Source organism: Leucoraja erinacea, chromosome 24 (assembly GCF_028641065.1).
Source record: "Leucoraja erinacea ecotype New England chromosome 24, Leri_hhj_1, whole genome shotgun sequence".
Lineage (NCBI taxonomy): Eukaryota > Metazoa > Chordata > Chondrichthyes > Rajiformes > Rajidae > Leucoraja > Leucoraja erinaceus.
The window spans coordinates 23,934,480-23,956,635 of record NC_073400.1 but is presented as its reverse complement, the minus strand read 5'-3'; the positions used below and the strand labels follow the sequence as shown (position 1 = coordinate 23,956,635).

Genomic DNA, 22,156 nt, shown 5'->3' with positions numbered 1-22,156 from the left:
TATGGAATTTCACTGTTCCCTTTCGGTACATATGACAACATTCGAAAGAAAATTCAGTCACTCTCAATAGCGGGGTTTTCCCGAACTAGTTTCTATAAAACAGATGGGTATTTTTTTGGGACATTACAAAGCTTGGTTTAACGCCTTGTCTAAAAGACAAATATTTACCGACTGTGCTTATACTGTTGTGGTAACATTATGCCAATGATCATTGTACACAACTTAAGGCTCTTTTTTTTCCCTGCAGATCGACCCTATTTAAAGAATAAAACACATGTAGAAAAATTACAGGAGCCTCTTTTGGAGATTTTACACAAGTACTCCAAGATCCATCATCCCGAGAGTCCACAGCGCTTTGCTCGGCTTTTGGGTCGACTTACTCAGCTTAGAACTCTTAACCACAATCATTCAGAGGTATTAATGTCCTGGAAGATGAAGGATCAGAAACTTACACCCTTGCTCTGTGAAATTTGGGATGTCCAATGAAGGATTATAGCAGAACACTGTTACATATTTTTGGACTGGTCAGTGCAAGTGTAAACCCAGCTTTTATTTTGTTGCACAAATTCATGACAAAATAAAAAATGCAAGATCTCCCTTTAATTTCCATCATTCAACAACTACTTTGCCAAATCAATCATCTTGGTGCTCGTTACAGTCGCTGAAGTTTTCTTTGCATAATCTAACTTTTTGTTTATTATACTGACTAACAGCTTGTCACTTGGTCATTATATTTGTAAAGCATCTATTCTTATTCAGTATAAGGATGACCCACCGGTGATCAAGACAGGTAATTTTCACCTTTTTAAATAAACTGTTCTGGAGATTGCGGAGACCTCTTAACAGAGCAATAGATAAATCAGCCTTTGGATAGTTGCAATTCCAAAATGTTTTAAATTTGTATAATCTTTAAAAATTTTAACATGATTTTTATAGAAATTAGTACACATTGCTGGGGTATGGAATTACAAAATCGCTAAAATGCATTTCAGATTGTTTTATCATTTATTATATATTTTAACGGTTTATGGAAGGAAATGTAACATATCTTAAAATGCTAGAATTTAAGAATATTCAATAAACTTTTATATTATATGGTGTTTTGAATTTTAATTTAAAACAATCGGCATCAATAGAATTTACATTGGTTCGTACAGCGCAATTAAAAAAATACAAAAATTAATTCAATGAAAATGTAGTCTATATTTTGGAAGACAAATTAAATGAAACAATTCTGTGCGGCACAGCTGGTAGAGCCACTGCTTCATAGTTACGGAGATCCAGGTTCGATCATGAACTCGGATGCTGTCTGTGTAGTTTGCACATTCTCCCTGTAGTTTAGGTTTCCTTTGGTTGTTTCTGTTTCCTCCCACATTCCAAAGATGTGTGGGTTTGTAGGTTAATTGGCCCAGTGTACGGAGTGGCTGAGAAAAAATGGAATAACAAATAACTAGTGTGAAAGGATGATGGATGGTCGGCGAAGACTTGGTGGGCCAAAGGGCCTATTTCCATGCTGTATTTGTAAACTAAACTAAGTCAAAAGTAACACATGGGAATTTGTAATGTCACTGCAAAGTAGGCATGGCAATATATTCATTGTGTGGTCTTCTAGCTTCACTTTTACGTTTCTTTAAATTGTTTTTCTATAGGTTGATTGTTACAATTGGACACGGTGTTGGTAAGGCCATACCAGGAGTATTATGCACAGTTATGATCCCCTCACCTAAGAGAAGATCAAGTAGCAATGGAGAAAGTCCCAAGATATTCACTGCAGTAATTCAGCCATGATCATATTGAATGGCGGTGCAGGCTCGAAGGGCCAAATGGCCTACTCCTGCACCTAATTTCTATGTTTCTATGAAATGAGAGGATTGTTCTATCGAGATAGATTTGTATTCTTTGGGGTTTAGGAGAATGAAAGGTGATCATATCGAAGCAAACAAGATTCCAATGGGGGCATAACATGGTACATATCAAGATGTAGTCTCTACTGAAAGAATTTTGAACAAGGAGACAGAGGTACAAGTTAAGGAGCTGAACCAAAATCTATAGCAATGTCTTCATGCAGAGACTTTATGAGACTTATGCACATTGCAGGATATCAGCATTCTTAACATTGGAGGTGAACTTGGTAAAAGTGGAGACTGATCAATTTTGAAAGTTTGGAGGTTTGAGGACCATGGTGATCTGATGGAGAAGGAGCTGAAATTTTGGGTAGATCGGCCATATTGAACACCAGGGTAGACTTTGAGGTCCAAGTGTCTACTCCTGCACCTGTTTCTGGTGTTCTTGGATTCTTATTTTGTTTTATACTTATTCTAGAAGATCACTAAAGAATTGTGTATGGAGATGAACTTTATTTGTCTCACAATTTTCTTCCCAAACTATTTTAGTGAGCTTTCTGAAAGACTGCTCTGAGCCCTCAGGTTAGGATACCCGATGACCAAGATAAATCACAATATATGTCATGGCCGTTAAATGTGAAGAATGCTGATATCCTGCAATATGCACGTTTCTACATCTGAAACTTATCTGTCCAGTAGGACAGGGGATGCTAATTTTCCCATGAAGCCAATAAAATTATTGGGATTCACAGTATAACAACAGGTCCTTAAAAGCAGCAGTGCTTCTGGCTGAAAACTCACTCTTCCCATCTTCCTGAGCCCCAGGATCTACAGGTGGTAGGACCTGGTTCTTGAGGCTTGGGGCCAACCTATTCAAATAGAAGCAAAGGTCTAGGCATCTCTCACTCTAGTATTCATTCTGAATAGTTGTTTTAAAGAACTGTGACAAACACAGAAGGCTGCAAGATACTTTGAATTTCCATCCATGCCCCTATGACTCTCTTCTGAGAGACAGCACAAGTGTGTGAATGTGAGGGATTCCTAGGTTAAACAGTATGAAGCGGTTAAACAGTATGAAGGGTTCCGAACCAAAACATCACCTATTCTTTTTCTCCACCTTCTTGAAAGCAAAGTTAGGTTTGCTGTATTTTTCTTTGAATGACCGTAAGTGCTGCCTTTCCGGTTTAATCGTTACATTTCAGAAATAAGGTGATCTTGTGCTACATTTTGTTTTAATACCCTTTAGTTTATTGAAGATCATTTCATAAACCATTTAGTACAGGAGACTGACCCACTTTGACAGCCCTGTGCTCTGGATCCTTTGTAATGCACAAGCCCTAATACCATACTGCTGGAATACAATTTTAGCTTCTCTTGTTTGGTAATACTACTGATGACAATCGTGTGACTATGGGTTTGAGATGGGATGGGTTGTTTTATCATAGGAGCACACTACCCTAATGTGAAGCTGTGGTAATTTCCATCCAAATTTTGTAAAGTTTTCCCGATGTACTTTATTTGGAGCATATTATTTGGCCACGTGCAGTTATGTCCTAGAAATCTCTGGACACTTCATTGCTTGACCATAATGTTAATTTAATTTGGCTCCACAGTGCAGCACAGGAACAGGCCCTTCGGCCCATAGCGTCTGTGTTGAACATGATGTAGCGATGTAACAATACAGTGGTGCTGCAGTTCTGCCACTGGCCGTATGCGCGACTTTGGCGCCTTTGGGAGGGGACGGGATTAAAATGCAGATTTGTACCGCTTATTGGAGAGGTATTTCCGCGGGCTGCGAGTCGATGAAGAAAAATCGATCGGACTTCCGTTCCTGTTTTGTTTTTTTTAAGTCGCTGTGCAATTTAATAGTTTGATTAAAATAAAAAGCGACTTCTAACGCCCTCAACGCCTACAATGTAACGGATCGCAAGAACGGGACAAAACTAAGGGTAAGTCGGCTATTTTACATATAATCTTGCTTTTTGGGGTGGCTCTAATCTAATTTTACATTGCGAAAATGTGATTTGGGCCTCTTATGATTCGGCAGTGTCTTTCCTGCTGATATTGGCTTCAAATTCACCGCAAATGCAACGTTCCAATCCAGAAACACCCACTCGCAAGATGATTTAAATCCTCATTTTTTTTGGACAATCATGTCATAAGAACATCTAAATCGTTTATATTTTGTGTAATTGTATAATCAATATTTTCATACTAAATATACACAACAGCTTTAGCCACAGTTATTGTGCAAAAAATAATAATTTTGATTATATTGAAAGTAGATGTTTCTAGATTAATTTATGGGAATTAAACATTAAATTCCTTCCATCTGGCATATGTTCATGACAGTGAGATTTAAAAAGCATGTTAAATTGTGAATTCTTGTGTGAATGGGATTAGTTTGTTATTTGGATACTTAGGCTATTTAAAACAATTATCCTTTTCTTAAGAAATTGAATCTACAGGACATTCTTAATGGGGAAAGTAGTGGGCAGAAAGGCATGTCATGTGTGGTTTGAAGAGCAAAAACTTGTAGTTTACAATGCCAAAATTGAAAAGTTAAGGAAAAACAAAGTGTACTGAATTGCTTATTGGTTACAATCTGAGGAGTATGATGATGCTATTGATTATGATATGGCAATGTACCAGGTAGCAACTGATCTTCCCCATAAAGACTTGGTCTATTGCTAGAAATTGTAATTTATTTACCTATCTGTTACGGACTTACAGCATATAATACAATAATATTAAAGTTCTGATCTTGACAATATCACATTTTAGAATTTTCAAGGCAGTCTGGGTGTTTATTACTATTTCCTTCACAACGGTTAATTTTGTAATTAGCTACAATTAGGTAACTAATTATAGGCTTTAATTTCATCATCCAAGTAAGATGTTTTATATTTGTTTCAGAATGCGTCGATCTATAATAACTGAAAGTTCACTTAATTTTTAAGAAAGTTATGGGCTTATGACTGTCCTCGATCACAGCTTTTGTGTTAAGTCAATGGAAAAGCAATAGGGAACAAGATGCTAATTTCCGAGTACGAAAATGGCCATAACATTTTTAATATTGAATATATGAAAGTGAATTAGGTGTCAAATTAAACTTATTTTTATGCTTTATCTGATGGGATAAATCTTGATTTTTTAAATCTCAAAATTTTGTAACATTGCTACATGATGCTATGATAAACTAACTTTGTGTAGGTATGTTACAAAACTTACCTTCAGCGGCGCTGCAATTCTGCCACTGGCCGTGTGCGCGATTTTGGCGGGTTTGGGGGGGGGGGGGGGTTAAAACGGGGTTTTTTCCCGACCTGGTCCTGAATTATATTTGTTGGAGTGCAAGATGTTGCTAAAGAATCGTTCCGACGGCCGTTCTGTGTGTTTTTAAAAAAAAATTCACCCGACAAGTTAATCGCTGGAATGATTTTAAAATCGGCTTCTGAAGTCGTCAATGCCGCCAACAGGGACGGATTTTATGGAGGTCCAGGCAAAAGAAAGTAGTTTATTTTTATGTATAAAAGTGTTTCTTAAGATGTATTAAATTCACATTTTAAGTTGCGAAACGGTGATTTTTTCCCCCCGAAGAACCGGCAGTGTACTTGCTGCCGATATGGGGGACTAAATTCACCGCATCCTGAATGTTCCAAATGGTCCCGTTCCAGAAAATCCCACTCGCAAGCTGATTTAAATGGCCATTAAATGGTATTAAACATTAAATTCCTTCCATTTGGCCTATAAACCCATGACAATGAGATTTAAAAATCATGTTATATTCTGAATTCTTGTGTGAATGTTATTTGGACACTTAGGCTATTTAAAAATGTTAATCTATTCTTAAGAAATGGATAGATGTTTAGATCTAGTAATTGAATTTTGTAATCGGCTACAATTAGGTAACTAATTATACGCTTTAATTTCAGAATGCTTCAATCTATAACAACTGAAAATTTCTTTCAGTTCTCTTAAATTTTAAGAAAATTATCGGCTTTTAAATGTTCTCATCACAGCTTTTGTGTTACGTCAATTAAAAAGCAATAGGGAACAAGATGCCAATTTCCGAGTATGAAAATGGCCATAACTTTTTTAATACTGAAGATATGAAAGTGAATTAGGTATCAAATTAAACTTTTTATGCTTTATCTGATGGGATAAATGAAAGACTTGATTTTTTAAATCTCAAAATTTTGTAACATTGCTACTTTGTGTAGGAACTGCAGACCCCGGTTTTCACCGAAGATCGGCACATGATCAATATCCTTACATATCCAAAGACGAAATTGTTACAGCACTTGGAACTATCGTTGACACGCGAGTTTTACCACAACCAATAATAAAAAACACGTATAAAGTCAATGTCTTACTGATCGTGGGAAATATGTAAAGGAGACCTGGCTATTATGCGTTCCCGCCGAGGCTCCACCTTGCCCACCTGGCGCCGAGCCGTTGGGCAGGACAGGGCACGCGCAGTGCGCCGAGGATGCGCGAGCTCGTGCTGCTCTACCTGCGAGGCTGGAACTTCTGGCGCCAACTGCTGGTTGGAACTCGCGCCGCGCGCCGTGTCCCTCCTGGTTGTCCGTTAACCAGCCCTTGGCGCGTGGAACAGCCAAGAGTCGGGACCGACTCGACCGCGGACGAATGCTTGATTCGTCTCCTGTCCCTCCCAGTTTTCCACCTCAGCAATATTAAGACGTGGTTCCCCGGGGACAGGTGGCAGTTTATTCCTGTCACCATTTCAGAGCCTGAAGTAAGTAGTGAACCACTGCTCGTTTTCGTGGTTTGCATACAGCTTGCAAGGATATTAGAGGGTGAAGACCCGGTGGAAGAGCATTTTCATTAAAATTAGTTATGCATTCCTCACATCTCATAGCTAAGTTGAATGTTAATTCAATGGTTAACTTGGCAGTGTATGGGTTCTCTTAAAGTTTCAGCATTCTCTTTTGGGAGAAAGGGACTTGGAGCATGCAGCCCATTCAACCGGAAAATATTGTAGGGAAACAGCCCCTTTGGCCCAACTTATCCATGCAAACCAAAGTGCCTATCTGAGCTGATCCCATTTGATTGCCTTAGGCTCATAAATCTCTAAACCCTTCCGATTCATGCAACTGTCAAATGAATTTTAAACAATCAATGTATCTCCTTCTACCACTTCCCCTGGCAGATTGTTCAGCCTTCTTCACTCCAAGAAAAATAGTCCCCGTCTATCTAATCTCCCCAAGCCCTCCAATCCTGGCAATATCTTTTCTGTGAATCTTTTATCTGCCCCCCTCTAGCTTAATCAATCTAGCTTGACGACCAGAACTGCACTCAATACTTCAGGTGGGGTCTCACTGACATCTTGTACAGCTGTAACACTTACAGCTATTCAGGTATGGCAGCAACATTTCCTCCTCCATAACCATCAGCAGGTGAGCACCTCAAAGCTGTGTGTTCAGCCCCCTGCTCTACTCACACTATACTCACGACTAGCTGAACACAGTTCAAACTCAATCTTCAAGTTCGCCGACGACACCACCATTGTTGGACGAATTACAGATGATGAGTCGGAGTATAGGAGGGAAATTGATTGACTAATCAAATGGTGGAAGAACAACAGCCTTGCTCTCAAAGTCATTAAAACCAAGGAACTGATTGTGGACTTTGGAAGAGGAAGGACAAGGATCCACAAACCTGTCTTTATCGATGACACAGTGGTGGAGAGAGTTAAAAGCTTCAAATTGCTGGATGTGTATATCTCTGAAGTACCCAGCACATTGATGCAATCATAAAGAAAGCCCATCCACACCTCTACTTCCTAAGAAGACTGAGAAGATTTGGGATGTCAATTAGTACTTTCTTGAACTTCTACAGGTATACTGCAGAAAGCATATTGACTGGTTGAACATTGCCCAGACCATCACTGGCAAAAGTGTCTTGACCCATTCCTTCTCTCCAGAGATGCTGCCAGTCCCGCTGAGTTATTCCAGCATTTTGTGTCTATCTTTACTGGTACTAACCTCCCCACCATCGAAGGGATCTGCAAGAGTCACTGCCTGAAAAGGGTAAACAGCATCATCATAGACGCACACCACTCTGGCCATGCTTTAATTTCACTCCTGCCATCAGAAAGAAGGTATAGGAGCCTGAGAACTGTAATGTCCAGGTTCAGATTCAGCTCTTTCCCTACAACTATCAGGGTATTAAACACTACAACCTCCAAATAGACATCTATATAGATTTGGGGGACATTATTTTTGACTTTGCACTATTGTTTATTTATTTGTCTGTTTCTTAATAAATATATACTGAATGTTTTTGTTTATTATAGTTTATTATTGTTTTACAGAGTACTATGTTTACAAATCTGCTGTGCTGCTGCAAGTAGGAGTCTCATTGTTCTGTTTCAGGACATATGATAATAAAATCTCCTTGACTCTAGAAAATGACATCCCATCTCTTGTACTCAATGCCCTGACCAATTCCTGAAAATCCCTGCTCAAATTAAGACCCGATATAAATGACCATTGAAGCAGCTGTCGTGCTTAGAAGTTCAATTCTCCAGAAAGCATTTTTTGCAAGTGTTGAGAACTGGGAGTTTTATGTTTTGGTGCATTTTGGAGCAGCAAGTAAAATGTTCCATCATGATCAGGATGGTCCTTTGAGTCGCATCTGAATATAAAAAGCAGTAGAACTGAGACGAGGAAACACTTTTTCTCACAGAGTGGTGAGTCTGTGGAATTCGCTGCCTCAGAGGGCAGTGGAGGCAGGTTCTCTGGATGATTTCAAGAAAGAGCTAGATAGCGCTCTTAAAAATAGTGGAGTCGGGGGATATGGGGAGAAGGCAGGAATGGGGTACTGATTGCGGATCATCAGCCATGATCACATTGAATGGCGGTGCTGGCTCGAAGGGCCGAATGGCCTACTCCTTGCACCTATTGTCTATTGCCTAGATCATGCATTTGGATGGTCTAATTCTGCTCCTGTGAACTTACACTCTTTGTTTCAGCTAAATGATTGTCAGTTTCTGGAAACTAATGTATATGTAAAAGGTTCAAACATTGTGCACATTTCAGATATGTTAATATGGATCTTGACCAGAAGTGATTGGTTGAATTTCCCATTTAGGGTAAATTCACATGAAAAAAGGCACAAATGCAAATAAGTTAAATATTTTTAGATTGCTTAATACTGAGCAACCAGTACTATGCAATCCAATTTCTAGGCACACATTTGTTATTGTAGAGGTAGAGGGTCAAATACTTAAGGATGACATACAATACAATACAATACAATACCTTTTATTTGTCATTTGAACCTCACATGAGGTTCAAACGAAATTTGGTTTCTGCAGCCATACAAGAAAAGAACCAAGACACACACCAACATAATTCACACAAACATCCATCACAGTGAGTCTCCTCACTGTGATGGAAGGCAAAGTCTTATCTCTCCCCTGCTCTCCATTCCTCTCCCGAAGTTGAGGTCAAAGGCCCCGGCAGGCGCTAGCAAGTCCGCGGCCACTCAAAGCCACGCCGGGCGATGTAAGGCCCTGCCCCGGGTCTTGATGTTGGAGTCCCCGGCGGGCGCTAGCACATCCACATATAGGTGATAAATTACCAGGATTATTTAAGGAAAAAATTGAATTCGGGTGATGTTAAATGTTGTATTTTTATATTATTAAAAATGTTATTTTGAGTTAGTGAGAAATTGAAAGCTAATATGTTTAATATTATCCATCTTGATGTTACATATGTCTAAATGCTGGCAAATACATGCAGAACAGCTTAAAAAAAGAAAGTAAGATCAAAACCATTGATTATGTTGGCAAGTCGTGCAAATCAATGTTTCTATTTCATTGTTACAGTTTTCTAAATTAAAAAAAAAATGACATGTTCTACAGGCACTAACTAAATAATGGAACCCAAAGTGATAGGGGATGGCGTAAAAGAAAATCCTTTCAAATTGTTTATTCCTCCAAGGGTAAACTATGGTCCTGTATCTGCAGTGAGACCACAAGAAGTAGCAAATCAAAACTTTTTTATGCAGGTATGAGAATTGCAAGAATCAATATTATACAACCAACAGTGGTACATTTTACAATTTTTATTTACTAATCAATAATGATGCTGTTCTTAACTTAATACGCTGTCTGTCTGCCACATGTGGCATGTGTCTAATGTATTAGAAACATTGTTCCAGGTTGACACTTCGCTACTGGGTAAGGACTGGGTAAATACTCCACTCTGAGTTCAATTGAGACATTTGCTCTTTCAAATGGTTATAAAAGATTTCATTGCACTAGCTAAAGTTTTGATATTTTGGACAGTATAATGAAAACAAAATTGTTTGGTTGTTTAGATGTCAGTCAATATTAGCACTTTTGGATCTGCATCAGAAGATTTTAGGTTCAAAACCCAAAAGAGCACATCTAAAAGCAAATAAACAAACTACAAATACAGGAAATCTGAAATGAAAGAAGAAAATGCTGCAAATACGCACCAGGACAGGTAGCATAATCGGAGAGAGAAACAGAGTAAACATTTTAGATTGTTAATCTTTCATCAGACCTAGGAACACTAAGAAATTGAATAAAGTTGTAAATTATAGTGAGTGGGATGGTTGGCAAGAACAATGGGACTTTCTGTGTTAGTTGCTGGAAATCTAAAATGTGCAGCAGATCAGATAGCATGTGTGGAGATAGAAGAATAGAGTTAAAGTTACAGATTGATGACCTTTCATCTGAATCAGATATGTTTAAGAAAGTCTGCAGATGCAGGAAAAATCAAAGGTAGATAAAAAATGCTGGAGAAAATCAGTGGGTGAGGCAGCATCTATGGAGAGAAGGAATTGGCGACGTTTTGGGTCGTGACTCTTCTTCAGCCTCCTTTTGGCTACCTGTCATCAAAATCGGATAGTTTGATCCATGTGAAAATGACTGGTTATCAATTCAATAGTGAGTTCTGGAGTTGTAAAGTGGTTCATCAGAAGATTAGACTATATTCTTTGAGCTTAAATTGATAGAGAGGTCAGAATGGGGTGGGAAAGAAAATTAAAATAACAGGCAACTGGAAGGTCAATGTCCTCCTTGTGGACTGTGGAGGCTTTCTTTAAAGTGATTACCCAATCTATCTTTGGATTATTCAACATAAAAGTGACCACTTTTAAACACTAAATACAGTACTCAAAATTAGAAGAAGTGCAAACGAATTGTTGGGTTCCTGGATGGTAGGAGGGGAAAGGATAAAGTCCAATTCCGTCTTGAAGAGTGAACCGATGAACCAGGGAGTCAAGAATTCTGGATTACTAGAAGGAAAGAGGGGGGGGGGGGAGGAGGGGGGGGGGGGGGAGAGGGGAGGGAGGGGGGGGGGGGGGGGGGGTAGGGGGGGGGGAGGAGAGGAGAGGGGGGGGAGGGGGGGAGGGAGGGGAGAGAGGGAGGGGAGGGGAGGGGGGGGGGGGGGATATACATGACTGGAGGTCCAATTCTTTTGAAGGCACCAGAAATTATAAGAGTGAATGTGAGATCTGCTGGGCTGGAAGATGAGAAACCTATCCTTGGCTCTGGATGGGGCAAGGGAATGAGAATAGATGTATGGGAAATTGGATCAACATAGTTGAGAACCTTTCAATTATTGTGGAAGAGATACCACAGTTAAGGAATAAAGAAGGTACATAGACAGTACATTTCCCTTCACATTTCCTGCCAGGCTTTGTCCTGTTCCTCCCCTCTTCCAGCTTTGTGCCCTCCCTCCCCCTCAATCAGTCTGAAGAAGAATCCTGACTCAATATATCACCTGTCCATGTTCTCCGGAGATGCTGCCAGACCCCTTGAGTTACTCCAGCATTTTGCATCTCCCCATCTACTTCTGGATAATTCCACCTGATTTTCAGTGGGATTGTTTGATCGTTTATTTCATCATTGGCAAGAATTTTAAAATATAGTAAGCATTGCTTTAGAATATATTCAAATAATATATATTCAATAAATTAATTCAATATTAGAATAAATATTATTAAAATAACAATAATTAAACAATTTTACTCATTTAGAATTCTAATGGGTGCCATGAAGATGAAATTGATGTAAACTTCTTAATGACGAGCACACCAAAGTTATCTAAGACTGCAAACCAAGGTAAATTGTTAGTAACAACTGCATTTGATATTGAAATAATTTTTCGAGTTTAACTGCATTTTACATTGGACGTTTGCAATATAACAAATTCAGACTTTTTCAACACACTGATTCTTAGTGAAATTGTGCAAGGGCGCTGCAGTCAGCTATTATTTGCCAGCAATAACAGAAGCAACTAATTTTAGAATTCTAACTCTAATAGATGCCGCTATTGGCCACTAACTGTACTTACAGTTGTGTGGATATGAATAGATCTGTGAGAGTGAATTAGAAGGGCTACCAGATGAAATTGTTAGTTTATGTTAATCTAGAGATTCTAGAACATATGTTCCCCATATTTCTTCCATGTTTTTACATTTAATAATATCCAAACTTCTGAACATGTATTTCCATCCTTTTATTCTGTAGTATTTTTTTGACAGAAGCAAAATAATCATCAGAATTTGTGAGTGGAATGATCATAGAGATAGATATCAACAACTTGTTGTTCATCCTATATGTCACAAGTGACAACTTATTTTGCAGACATTATATTGCGATAGTTTTGTGTGAAGTTCTTTGACATTGAATGTGCTGAAACGCCGTCATATTGTGTAAACCACCAATACAAAGCAGAGCCTTGCCATTACATTGCAGGATAGACGTATGTTTCCAGTTGGTGGATATGCAGCAATTCATAGCAGCAAAATGTGGTAAAGTTATGAAACCGGTTAGCAAGAAACATTTGATAACATTAATAATTTGATCCATCTACTTGTCTTGAAAGGATCTGCCACAACTATCTCCTTTCAAACATGCTTCATGCTTCAGTTCTTATGTGCCAAATTGGGCAACCTTTTAAAGGATTTTGCTGTACTACATCTACTTTTCTGGATGTCAACATTTGAGGACTACACTGCACGATAATGGCCATCTTTCCATCTACACCTGCATGGAAACAGGTTCTTAGGCTCACGAACTTCATGGTGACCATTATACTAGTTCTATGTTATCCCATGTTTGTATCCATTTGTCACACACTCAGGACAATTTACAACAGGTAGTTAACCTAAAACCCACATGTTTTTGGGATGTGGGAGGAAACTCATGCAGTCATAGGCAGAATGTGCAAAATCCACAAAGATAGAACCTGAGGTCAGGATTGAACCCAGTCTCTGGCGCTGTGAGGCTGCAGCTCTACGTGCTGTACCACAGTGGCATCCTAATAGTTGAATAGTCTTGTGTGTTGTAAATTTCTGCAATTCAATTTTTCTTTACTTCAATATTTTCTAATTCAAGATTTTTTTGTGTTAAGAGTTTATAGATCCAATTTTGTTAAAACCACAGAGGATGCACATTGTGGAAAAAGAGGTTAGTAATTTGACTAAAACATTGATAGTTAAACTTGCAATAAATGAGAATTCCTAATTTTGTTATTCTCTATACTCTGTAAAATATTTCTAGTTTACTAATGAAACATATTTGAGGCCACAGTTTCCACAAGTTATTTCTTGAATAGTATGGGTATTGGGGTATAGGGAGAAAGCAGGGGAATGGTGTTGAGAGGGAAAGATAGATCAGCCGTGATTGATGGCAGAGTAGACGTGATGGGCCAAATGACGTAATTCTGCTTCCATAACTTATGAAGGCATGGGAAGGTGAGTGGGCATTGGAGGAGTTGGAACATGGAACAGTACAGCACAGAAACGGCCCTTGGGCCCACAATGTTTGTCAATAGTGGATGACGCAGCCTGCCCTTCACCCTCCAGCACCTAGACCGCCAGGGGACATATACAAGGAATTTATTTGTTGATTTTAGCTCAGCATTCAACATCATTGTGCCAGAGCTACTACACTCCAAATTCTCCAAGTTAACTGTGCCTGAACCCCTCTGTCAGTGGATCACCAACTTCCTGACAGACAGGAAGCAGCATGCAAGGTTGGGAAAGACATCTTGGACGCACAGTCCCTCAGCATAGGAGTACCGCAAGACTGCGTACTCTCTCCTCTCCTTTACACTCCTCTTTCTCTCTACACCAAAGACTACACCTCCACGGACTACACCTCTCTCAAGCTTCTCAAGTTTGCAGACGACACAACCCTGATTGGACTGCTCCATGATGGGAGAGGAATCTGCCTACAGGCAGGAAATGACACAGCTGGCGTCCTGGTGCCTTTATAACAACGAGCTCATCGACTCCTCAGTCATAAAGGCCCAACAGAGGATATATTTCCTACGGCAGCTGAGGAAACACGATCTGACACAGGCAATGATGGTCCAATTCTATACTGCCATCGTAGAGTTTGTCCTCGCCTTCTCCATCATGGTCTGGTTAGGCTCAGCCAACAAGCATAACACCCGGAGGCTGCAGGGAATCGTTCGATCAGCTCAGAAGGTTATTGGCTGCAACCTTCCCCCCCCCCCCCCCCCCCCCCCCCCCCCCCCCCCCCCCCCCCCCCCCGAACCCCCCCCCCCCCCCCCCCCCCACCCCCCCCCCCCCCCTCACCCCCCCCCCCCCCCCCACCCCCCCCCCCCCCCCCCCCCCCCCCCCCCCCCCCCCCCCCCCCCCCCCCCTGACGAACTGTACACTTCAAGGGCCCGGAAGTGGGCGGGTAAGATCATCTCTGACCCTTCTCACGCAGGCCACAAACTCTTTGAAGCACTTCCCTCTGGAAGGCCACTCCAGACTGTCAAAGCCGCCACAGCCAGACATAAAAACAGCTTTTTTCCAAGAGTAGTAGCTCTACGCAATAACCAAAAGTCTGTAGACTCTTTTTGTTCTGGTATTTTATTTCATTCACATGTTTAAACTATAATGTTTAATTATTAATGTTTAATATGTCATTCTTAATTGTTACTGTATGTCGTATTGTTACTTGTGAGCAGAGCACCAAGACAAATTCCTTGTATGTGTGCATACTTGGCCAATAATCTTATTCATTCATTCATTCATTATTCATTCATTCATTCATTCATTCATTCGATGCCTAGCTGAACTGGTCTCATCTGCCTGCACATGATCCATATCCGTCTACTCCCTGCACTTCTATGTGCCTATCTAGAAACTTTTAAACTTCACTACCATTTCTGCTACCACCACCACCCCTGGCAATATGTTCCAGGCTTTCACCACCTTCTATGTAAGAACAACTTAACCGCACATCTATCTGTATACTTAGAAAACTCTGATCTTGAATGTGGATGTATTTGTGTGTGGATTTGTGTGTTTTTCTCTGATTCACATCTCCTCGAAAATCTGACGCGCTAACGCGGTGACATTTTTACATATTCCGGTGGAGATTTACCTCATGATCTTGAAAATCGGCTCATCTGAAAATGTGATTATTTATTTCTTCAGTTATTTCTTCAAATTGTTCACAAATCTGAGATCTAACGAGCTGGATGACATCACAATGGCTCTGCTCCTCGCGGCCAGCTGCGCAGAGTTTTCAAAGCGCAGCCCGCTGGGCACTGTTTTAGCATGTGCTGCGAGTTACGTTAACCCCCCCCCCCGGTTCTTCAAAAGACGCAGAAAGAACGAGCAAGTGGGCTCTGTTCTGCAGATCCCAAGGGCTTCTGAGAGCTTCAGAGCGCTTCCGAGGTCGATGCACGCTAGCGCCTCTGTGATGCTTGGTGGACTGTGTGGGTTGGGAGCACCCGTGCTTCTCCTGTGCAGCGCCACCTGCTGTATATACACAACATCTCCCTTTGTCCTGTGAAGTGCCACCTGCTGCATGGGAGGACCAACAGGTCCTCCCACCCCACACAGTCCACCAAACATCACATTCCCCCTTTCCAGTTTGAACGTCTCCATTTGGCTGGACCTCGCCTCACTTTTTTTCAGCCTTTTTTGCGTTTCACAACTCTTGCTAAAGGCTCAGAATCAACAGAGTTTTCCTCCGTGTTCTCTTTTGAAGAGTTATCAGTATTTGCATTATCTGTATGCTGTCTTTCTCCACTTGGTTGTAGTTTTTCTCAGCGGTCGTCAGCGTTTTGGATGCGAACGCGATAGGTTCTTCCTTGCCGTTCGGCGCCATTTGTGAGATTACAGCTCCATGACCATATGGCGATGCATCAGTGGGCAGCGAGATCGGCTTCGATGGGTCATAGTGGACCAAACGCGTTTTCTGGGCGAGCATCTCCTTCAACCTGATTAATGCACGGTCACACTCTTGGGACCAGTGCCATTCAACGTACTGTTTTCGCAGGTTGTTCAATGGTGCGCACAAAGTTGAAAGTGCCGGTACGAACTTGCCATAGTAGTTAACCTTGCCCATGAACCTTGCCCATGCTGCTTCACATTTTCGGGTGTCGGCAATTTCACAATGGCGTTCACTCTTTCTTCTGATGGCTTCAGACCACTTGCCGAGATCACATGTCCGAGATATGTGACCTGTTGTCGGAATAATGCGCACTTGTCCATGCACAACTTCATGCCGTAGTTCAGTGTCATGAGGGCCTGTTTTAGGTTCTGCAGGTGTTCTTCCTCTGGGTAGTGGCATCCTGTTGGAGGTGGCAGCCTGAAGAAAACGCTTTCCCCAATGGGTATATGTGAGCTGCAACAACACCCACGTCAACTGGTTGACTTAAGTGGAATTGTATAGTAAGAACTTAATGTTTTTTATTTGGAAAAGTGCCTTGGGAAATTTTATATCAACTTGAGAGTCCAGGCGAGGCTTTGCTTAAACAGAAATCGAGAAAATGTCCCGTCCAACAGTGCTCTTTCAGTGGTCTACTGTAATATCAGCTTTTGATTTTTGTGCTGATTAAATCAAACTCAACAAGAAACACTATTTTTTTTTGGATTCTGATCAATTCCTGTTGTTACTTATTGTTTCCTGTTATGCTTGTAGTTGATCAGATGTTTTCTGCTTTCTTTTGCATTTTAAGAGATTTATTGGGTTGAGAAATGATTCAACGGTGCTGCCAATGTCCTTCACATAAAGATTATTTTAAAAAATAGAGCAACAATGATAAACAAATCTTGCTGCTACCGTTTGGCAGGCGATTATAAGTATTACTAACATACTTATGATATTTGCAATAGAATACTGAACATATAAGTCAGTTGTACACCAAGCTGTTCCAGGAGGCTGAGAAAATCAAAAGGTGGAAATTATCCATGGACAATGAACTTTGGCAGAAGGATAAGAAGTTACAAGAAAATAAACAAACTATTGAAGTTCAGCGTAAAGCAATACAAGAACAACAAGTAAGTGCAAAGCATTATAAATAAGCTTGTTCACAATTGTAATGTTTCCTCAACAAATGAGTGCAACATCCTAAAGGTATTGTCAATGCTGAAAGGTTGAAATAAAAACAGAAAATGCTGGGGTTGGACCTTAACTGGAGGGTGACCAATATCCTGGTAGGCAGGTATGCCATTACTACTCAGAAAGTTTTAAACTAGATTGACAGGGAGATTAACAGGGAGACTGGATCCAAAGCAGTAGTCAGGCATGTGGTAGGCTGGAAGTCAATACAGAATATCAGTAGACAGAAAGAAGAAAAAGACAATAAACAGAGAATAAGAGGGGATGGGTTTCTTAAATGTGTATATTTTAATGCTAGGAGCATTGTAAGAAAGGTGGATGAACTTACAGCCTGGATTGACACCTGGAAGTATGATGTTGTGGCGATCAGTGAAACATGGTTGCAGGAGGGCTGTGATTGGAAACTAAATATTCCAGGATTTCGGTGCTTCAGGTGTGATAGAATTGGAGGGGCAAGAGGTGGAGGTGTTGCATTGCTTGTCAGGGAAGATATTACAGCAGTGGTTTGGCAGGATAGATTAGAGGGCTTGTCTAGGAGGCTATTTGGGTGAAACTGAGAAATGGGAAAGGGGTAGCAACACTTATAGGGGTGTATTATAAACCGCCAAATGGGGAGCGAGAATTGGAAGAGCAAATATGTAAGGAGATCGCAGATATTAGTAGTAAGCACAAGGTAGTGATTGTGGGAGATTTCAATTTTCCACACATAGACTGGGAAACGCATTCTGTAAATGGGCTGGATGGTTTGGAGTTTGTAAAATGTATGCAGGATAGTTTTTTGCAGCAATACATAGAGGTACCTATTAGAGAAGGGGTGGTGCTGGACCTCCTGTTAGGAAATGAGACAGGTCAGGTGGCAGAGGTATGCGTTGGGGAGCAGTTCGGGTCCAGTGATCACAATACCATTAGTTTCAATATAATTATGGAGAGGGTCAGAACTGGACCTAGGGTTGAGATTTTTGATTGGAGAAAGGCTAACTTTGAGGAGATGCGAAAGGATTTAAAAGGAGTGAATTGGGACATTTTGTTTTATGGGAAAGATGTGGAAGAGAAATGGAGGACATTTAAAGGTGAAATCTTAAGAGTACAGAATCTTTGTCCCTGTTCGGTTGAAAGGAAATAGTAAAAATTGGAAAAAGCCATGGTTTTCAAGGGAACTTGGTTCGGAAAAAGAGAGATAGATCTACAATAATTATAGGTAGCATGGAGTAAATGAGGTGCTTGAGGAGTATAAATAATGTAAAAAGAATCTTAAGAAAGAAATTAGAAAAGCTAAAAGAAGATATGAGATTGCTTTGGCAAGTAAGGTAAATCCAAAGGGTTTCTACAGCTATATTAATAGCAAAAGGATAACGAGGGATAAAATTGGTCCATTAGAGAGTCAGTGGACAGCTATCTGCAGAGCCAAAAGAGATGGGGGAGATATTGAACAATTTATTTTCTTCGGTATTCGCCAAGGAGAAGGATATTGAATTATGTGATGAAAGGGAAACAAGTAGAGTAGCTATGGAAACTATGAGATTCAAAGAAGAGGAAGTACTGACACTTTTGAAAAATATAAAAGTGGATAAGTCTCCAGGTCCGGACAGGATATTCCCTAGGATATTGAGGGAAGTTAGTGTAGAAATAGCAGGGACTATGACAGAAATATTTCAAATGTCATTAGAAACGGGAATAGTGCCGGAGGATTGGCGTACTGCGCATGTTGTTCCATTGTTTAAAAAGGGTTCTAAGAATAAACCTAGCAATTATAGACCTGTTAGTTTAACGTCAGTGGTGGGCAAATTAATGGAAAGGACACTTAGAGATAATATATATAAGCATCTGGATAAACAGGGTGTGAATAGGAACCATCAACATGGATTTGTGCCTGGAAGGTCATGTTTGACCAATCTTCTTGAATTTTTTGAAGAGGTTACTCGGGCAATTGATGAGGGTAAAGCAGTGGATGTTGTATATATGGACTTCAGTAAGGCCTTTGACAAGGTTCCTTATGGAAGGTTGGTTAAGAAGGTTCAATTGTTGGGTATTAATGGTGGAGTAGCAAGATGGATTCAACGGTGGCTGAATGGGAGATGCCAGAGAATAATGGTGGATGGCTGTTTGTCAGGTTGGAGGCCAGTGACTAGTGGGGTGCCACAGGGATCTGTGTTGGGTCCACTGTTGTTGTCATGTACATCAATGATCTGGATGATGGTGTGGTAAATTGGATTAGTAAGTATGCAGATGATACTAAGATAGGTGGTGTTGTGGATAATGAAGTAGATTTTCAAAGTCTACAGAGAGATTTAGGCCAGTTGGAAGAGTGGGCTGAAAGATAGCAGATGGAGTTTAATGCTGATAAGTGTGAGGTGCTACATCTTGGCAGGACAAATCAAAATAGGACGTACATGGTAAATGGTAGGGAATTGAGGAATGCAGTTGAACAGAGGGATCTAGGAATAACTGTGCACAGTTCCCTGAAGGTGGAATCTCATGTAGATAGGGTGGTAAAGAAAGCTTTTGGTGTGCTGGCCTTTATAAATCAGAGCATTGAGTATAGAAGTTGGGATGTAACGTTAAAATTGTACAAGACATTGGTGAGGCCAATTCTGGAGTATGGTGTACAATTTTGGTCGCCTAATTATAGGAAGGAGTACAGAGGAGATTTACTAGAATGTTGCCTGGGTTTCAGCAACTAAGGTTGAACAAGTTAGGTCTTTATTCTTTGGAACGCAGAAGGTTAAGGGGGGACTTGATAGAGGTTTTTAAAATGATGAGAGGGATAGACAGAGTTGACGTGGATAAGCTTTTCCCACTGAGAGTAGGGAAGATTCAAATAAGAGGACATGACTTGAGAATTATGGGACAGAAGTTTAGGGGTAACATGAAGGGGAACTTCTTTACTCAGAGAGTGGTAGCTGTGTGGAATGAGTGAAGGTGGTGGAGGCAGGTTCTATTTTATCATTTAAAAATAAATTGTTTTTATTTTTTATTTATTTTTTATTTTTATTAGAAGTACGGTAAATTACAATTCTACACAACACATATATCTTAATACATTTTTAGTACCGCTTCATTTTTTTTTGAGCTTTAAGAAAAAGGTAGAAGTAAGGAAAGTAAAGAAAGTGCAAGAGAGTCGTGCAGTGCAAGAGCAAAAATAAATTGGATAGTTATATGGACGGGAAAGGAATGGAGGGTTATGGTCTGAGTGCAGGTAGATGGGACTAGGGGAGAATACGTGTTCGGCACGGACTAGAAGGACCGAGATGGCCTGTTTCCGTGCTGTAATTGTTATATGGTAATATGCAGGAGCACTGTGTAGGAGGGTCTCGACCCGAAACATCACCCATTGCTTCTATTCAGAAATGCTGCCTGTCTCGCTGAGTTACTTCAGCATTCTGTGTCTATCATAGGCAGGAGTACAGCAGGGAGCAAGGAAAGACACTTGAATTAAATTGCATTTACTTCAATGTAAGAGGCCTGACATGATGAACAAATGTTGCATTTCATGGATTTTTCTTATCAGTAAAACACTCCTACCAAGTCTGAACATGACATGACTGAAAGATGCTGTTACCTTTCACAATATAGGAAAGCTGGGCCCAAATCAAGCTCATCCAATAACAAGTTATTATTTATCTCTGGAGCGTCAGTTACTTTTTTCAATCTTGGCTTCTTTAAGGCCTTGAAAAGAAGCACATGTTATTACTGCAGGCTGCCATCTTAATGTATTTATTGAAAAGACAACCTGTCCTCCATATTGTGTCCCATATAATTTACAATTCCTCACTGTGATGGAAGGCAATAAAGTCTAATCTTCGTCCCTCATTTTCTCCCGCGGTCGAAGCAGTCGAACCATCTGCGGTCGGGGCGATCGAAGTTCCTGCAGCCGGCGGTCGAAGCCCCCACATCGGGTGATCGAAGCTCCTGCGCCAGGGGAATCGAAGCTTCCACGATGAGGCCTTCGAAGCTCCTGCAGCTTGGAGCTATCAAAGTCGGTCTCTAACCAGAGACCACGAGCTCCACGATGTTAAAGTCCGCAAGCTCCCGCAGTTGGAGCTCGGAGGTCAATCTGATTGTCATGAGAATCTGCACACTGAAATATAGAACTTTGTACTGAAACTGTCCATGTAATATTACACAAGGAAATCCAACTGATTGTGGACCTCACAAACTACATTTTTGCTTATTATGTAACTTTCACAAACACCATTATTTACTTAGACTTAGTTCCTTCCACACTGTCGAGTGCATTCGGCAGCAAGCTTTTGCCATTCTGTTCGGTCATGTGCGACGTCTCCCACCCTCGATAGGTTAGCGTCCCGGGCTTCCAAATCCTTCTGGAATGTTCGCCTCCATGTGAATTTTGGTCGGCCTCTTTTCCTTCTTCCGTCAGGTTGCCATGTCATTGCTATCTTAGGTGCACGTTTTGGTGACATTCTGCATACATGTCCTGCAAATTTCATCTTGCGTATCTCTATGTCCTGGCAAACACCATGAGGTAACATAAATTTATTTTGTGGTTGTATGTGAGCAACAAAAACGTAAGTAATATACAAAATAACTTTTCTTCAGGCTGAACTATTAACTCTTAGTAAAGTAAGATTCCTTATTATTGGCACACTAGAGATCTATGATCTATGGTGTTAGCACACTAGAGAAGCCTATTTCCTTCGCTCCATAGATGCTGCTGCACCCGCTGAGTTTCTCCAGCAATTTTGTGTACCAGAGATCTATGTTATTTTGTTATACTGTTTTCATCAGTGGCAGAGTCTTGAACAAGGATACATGGAAAATAGGTGCAGGAATAGGTCATTCGGCCCTTCGAGCCAGCACCACCATTCAATATGATCATGGCTGATCATCCAAACTCAGTACCCCGTTCCTGCATTTCCCCCCCCCTCCCCCATGTCCCTTGATTCCGTTAGCTTTAAGAGCTAAATCTAACTCTCTTGAA

General features: G+C 40.6%; 2 protein-coding genes and 1 long non-coding RNA gene across 5 annotated transcripts in view; 2 read left to right on the top strand and 1 right to left on the bottom strand.

Moving 5' to 3' along the window:
* Positions 1-1,089, top strand: part of LOC129708815 (bile acid receptor-like) — a 50,044-nt gene extending 48,955 nt beyond the window's left edge. For both annotated transcript variants that reach the window (XM_055654811.1, XM_055654812.1), the window contains exon 11: positions 248-1,089. In XM_055654811.1, coding sequence (XP_055510786.1) covers positions 248-486 — 239 coding nt within the window. In that variant the 3' untranslated portion in view covers positions 487-1,089. The remainder of the gene's footprint in view (positions 1-247) is intronic.
* A 94-nt stretch (positions 1,090-1,183) lies between these two features.
* Positions 1,184-6,356, bottom strand: LOC129708818 (uncharacterized). The gene is made up of 2 exons (XR_008725417.1): positions 6,218-6,356; positions 1,184-1,424 (listed from the first exon to the last, which is right to left on the bottom strand). It is a non-coding gene; the product is annotated as an uncharacterized LOC129708818 (long non-coding RNA).
* LOC129708816 (synaptonemal complex protein 1-like) lies at positions 6,334-21,249 on the top strand. 2 transcript variants are annotated; one of them, XM_055654814.1, is made up of 5 exons: positions 6,447-6,600; positions 9,733-9,878; positions 11,880-11,964; positions 13,259-13,314; positions 16,992-21,246. In XM_055654814.1, the coding sequence occupies exons 2-5, from the start codon at positions 9,747-9,749 to the stop codon at positions 17,178-17,180; spliced, it is 462 nt and encodes a 153-aa protein (XP_055510789.1). In that variant the 5' UTR covers positions 6,447-6,600; positions 9,733-9,746; the 3' UTR covers positions 17,181-21,246. The 2 variants fall into 2 exon arrangements, with proteins under 2 accessions (XP_055510788.1, XP_055510789.1); XM_055654813.1 differs by lacking the exon at positions 9,733-9,878 and having other exon boundaries at positions 6,334-6,600; positions 16,992-21,249.
* Positions 21,250-22,156: the final 907 nt, after the last annotated feature.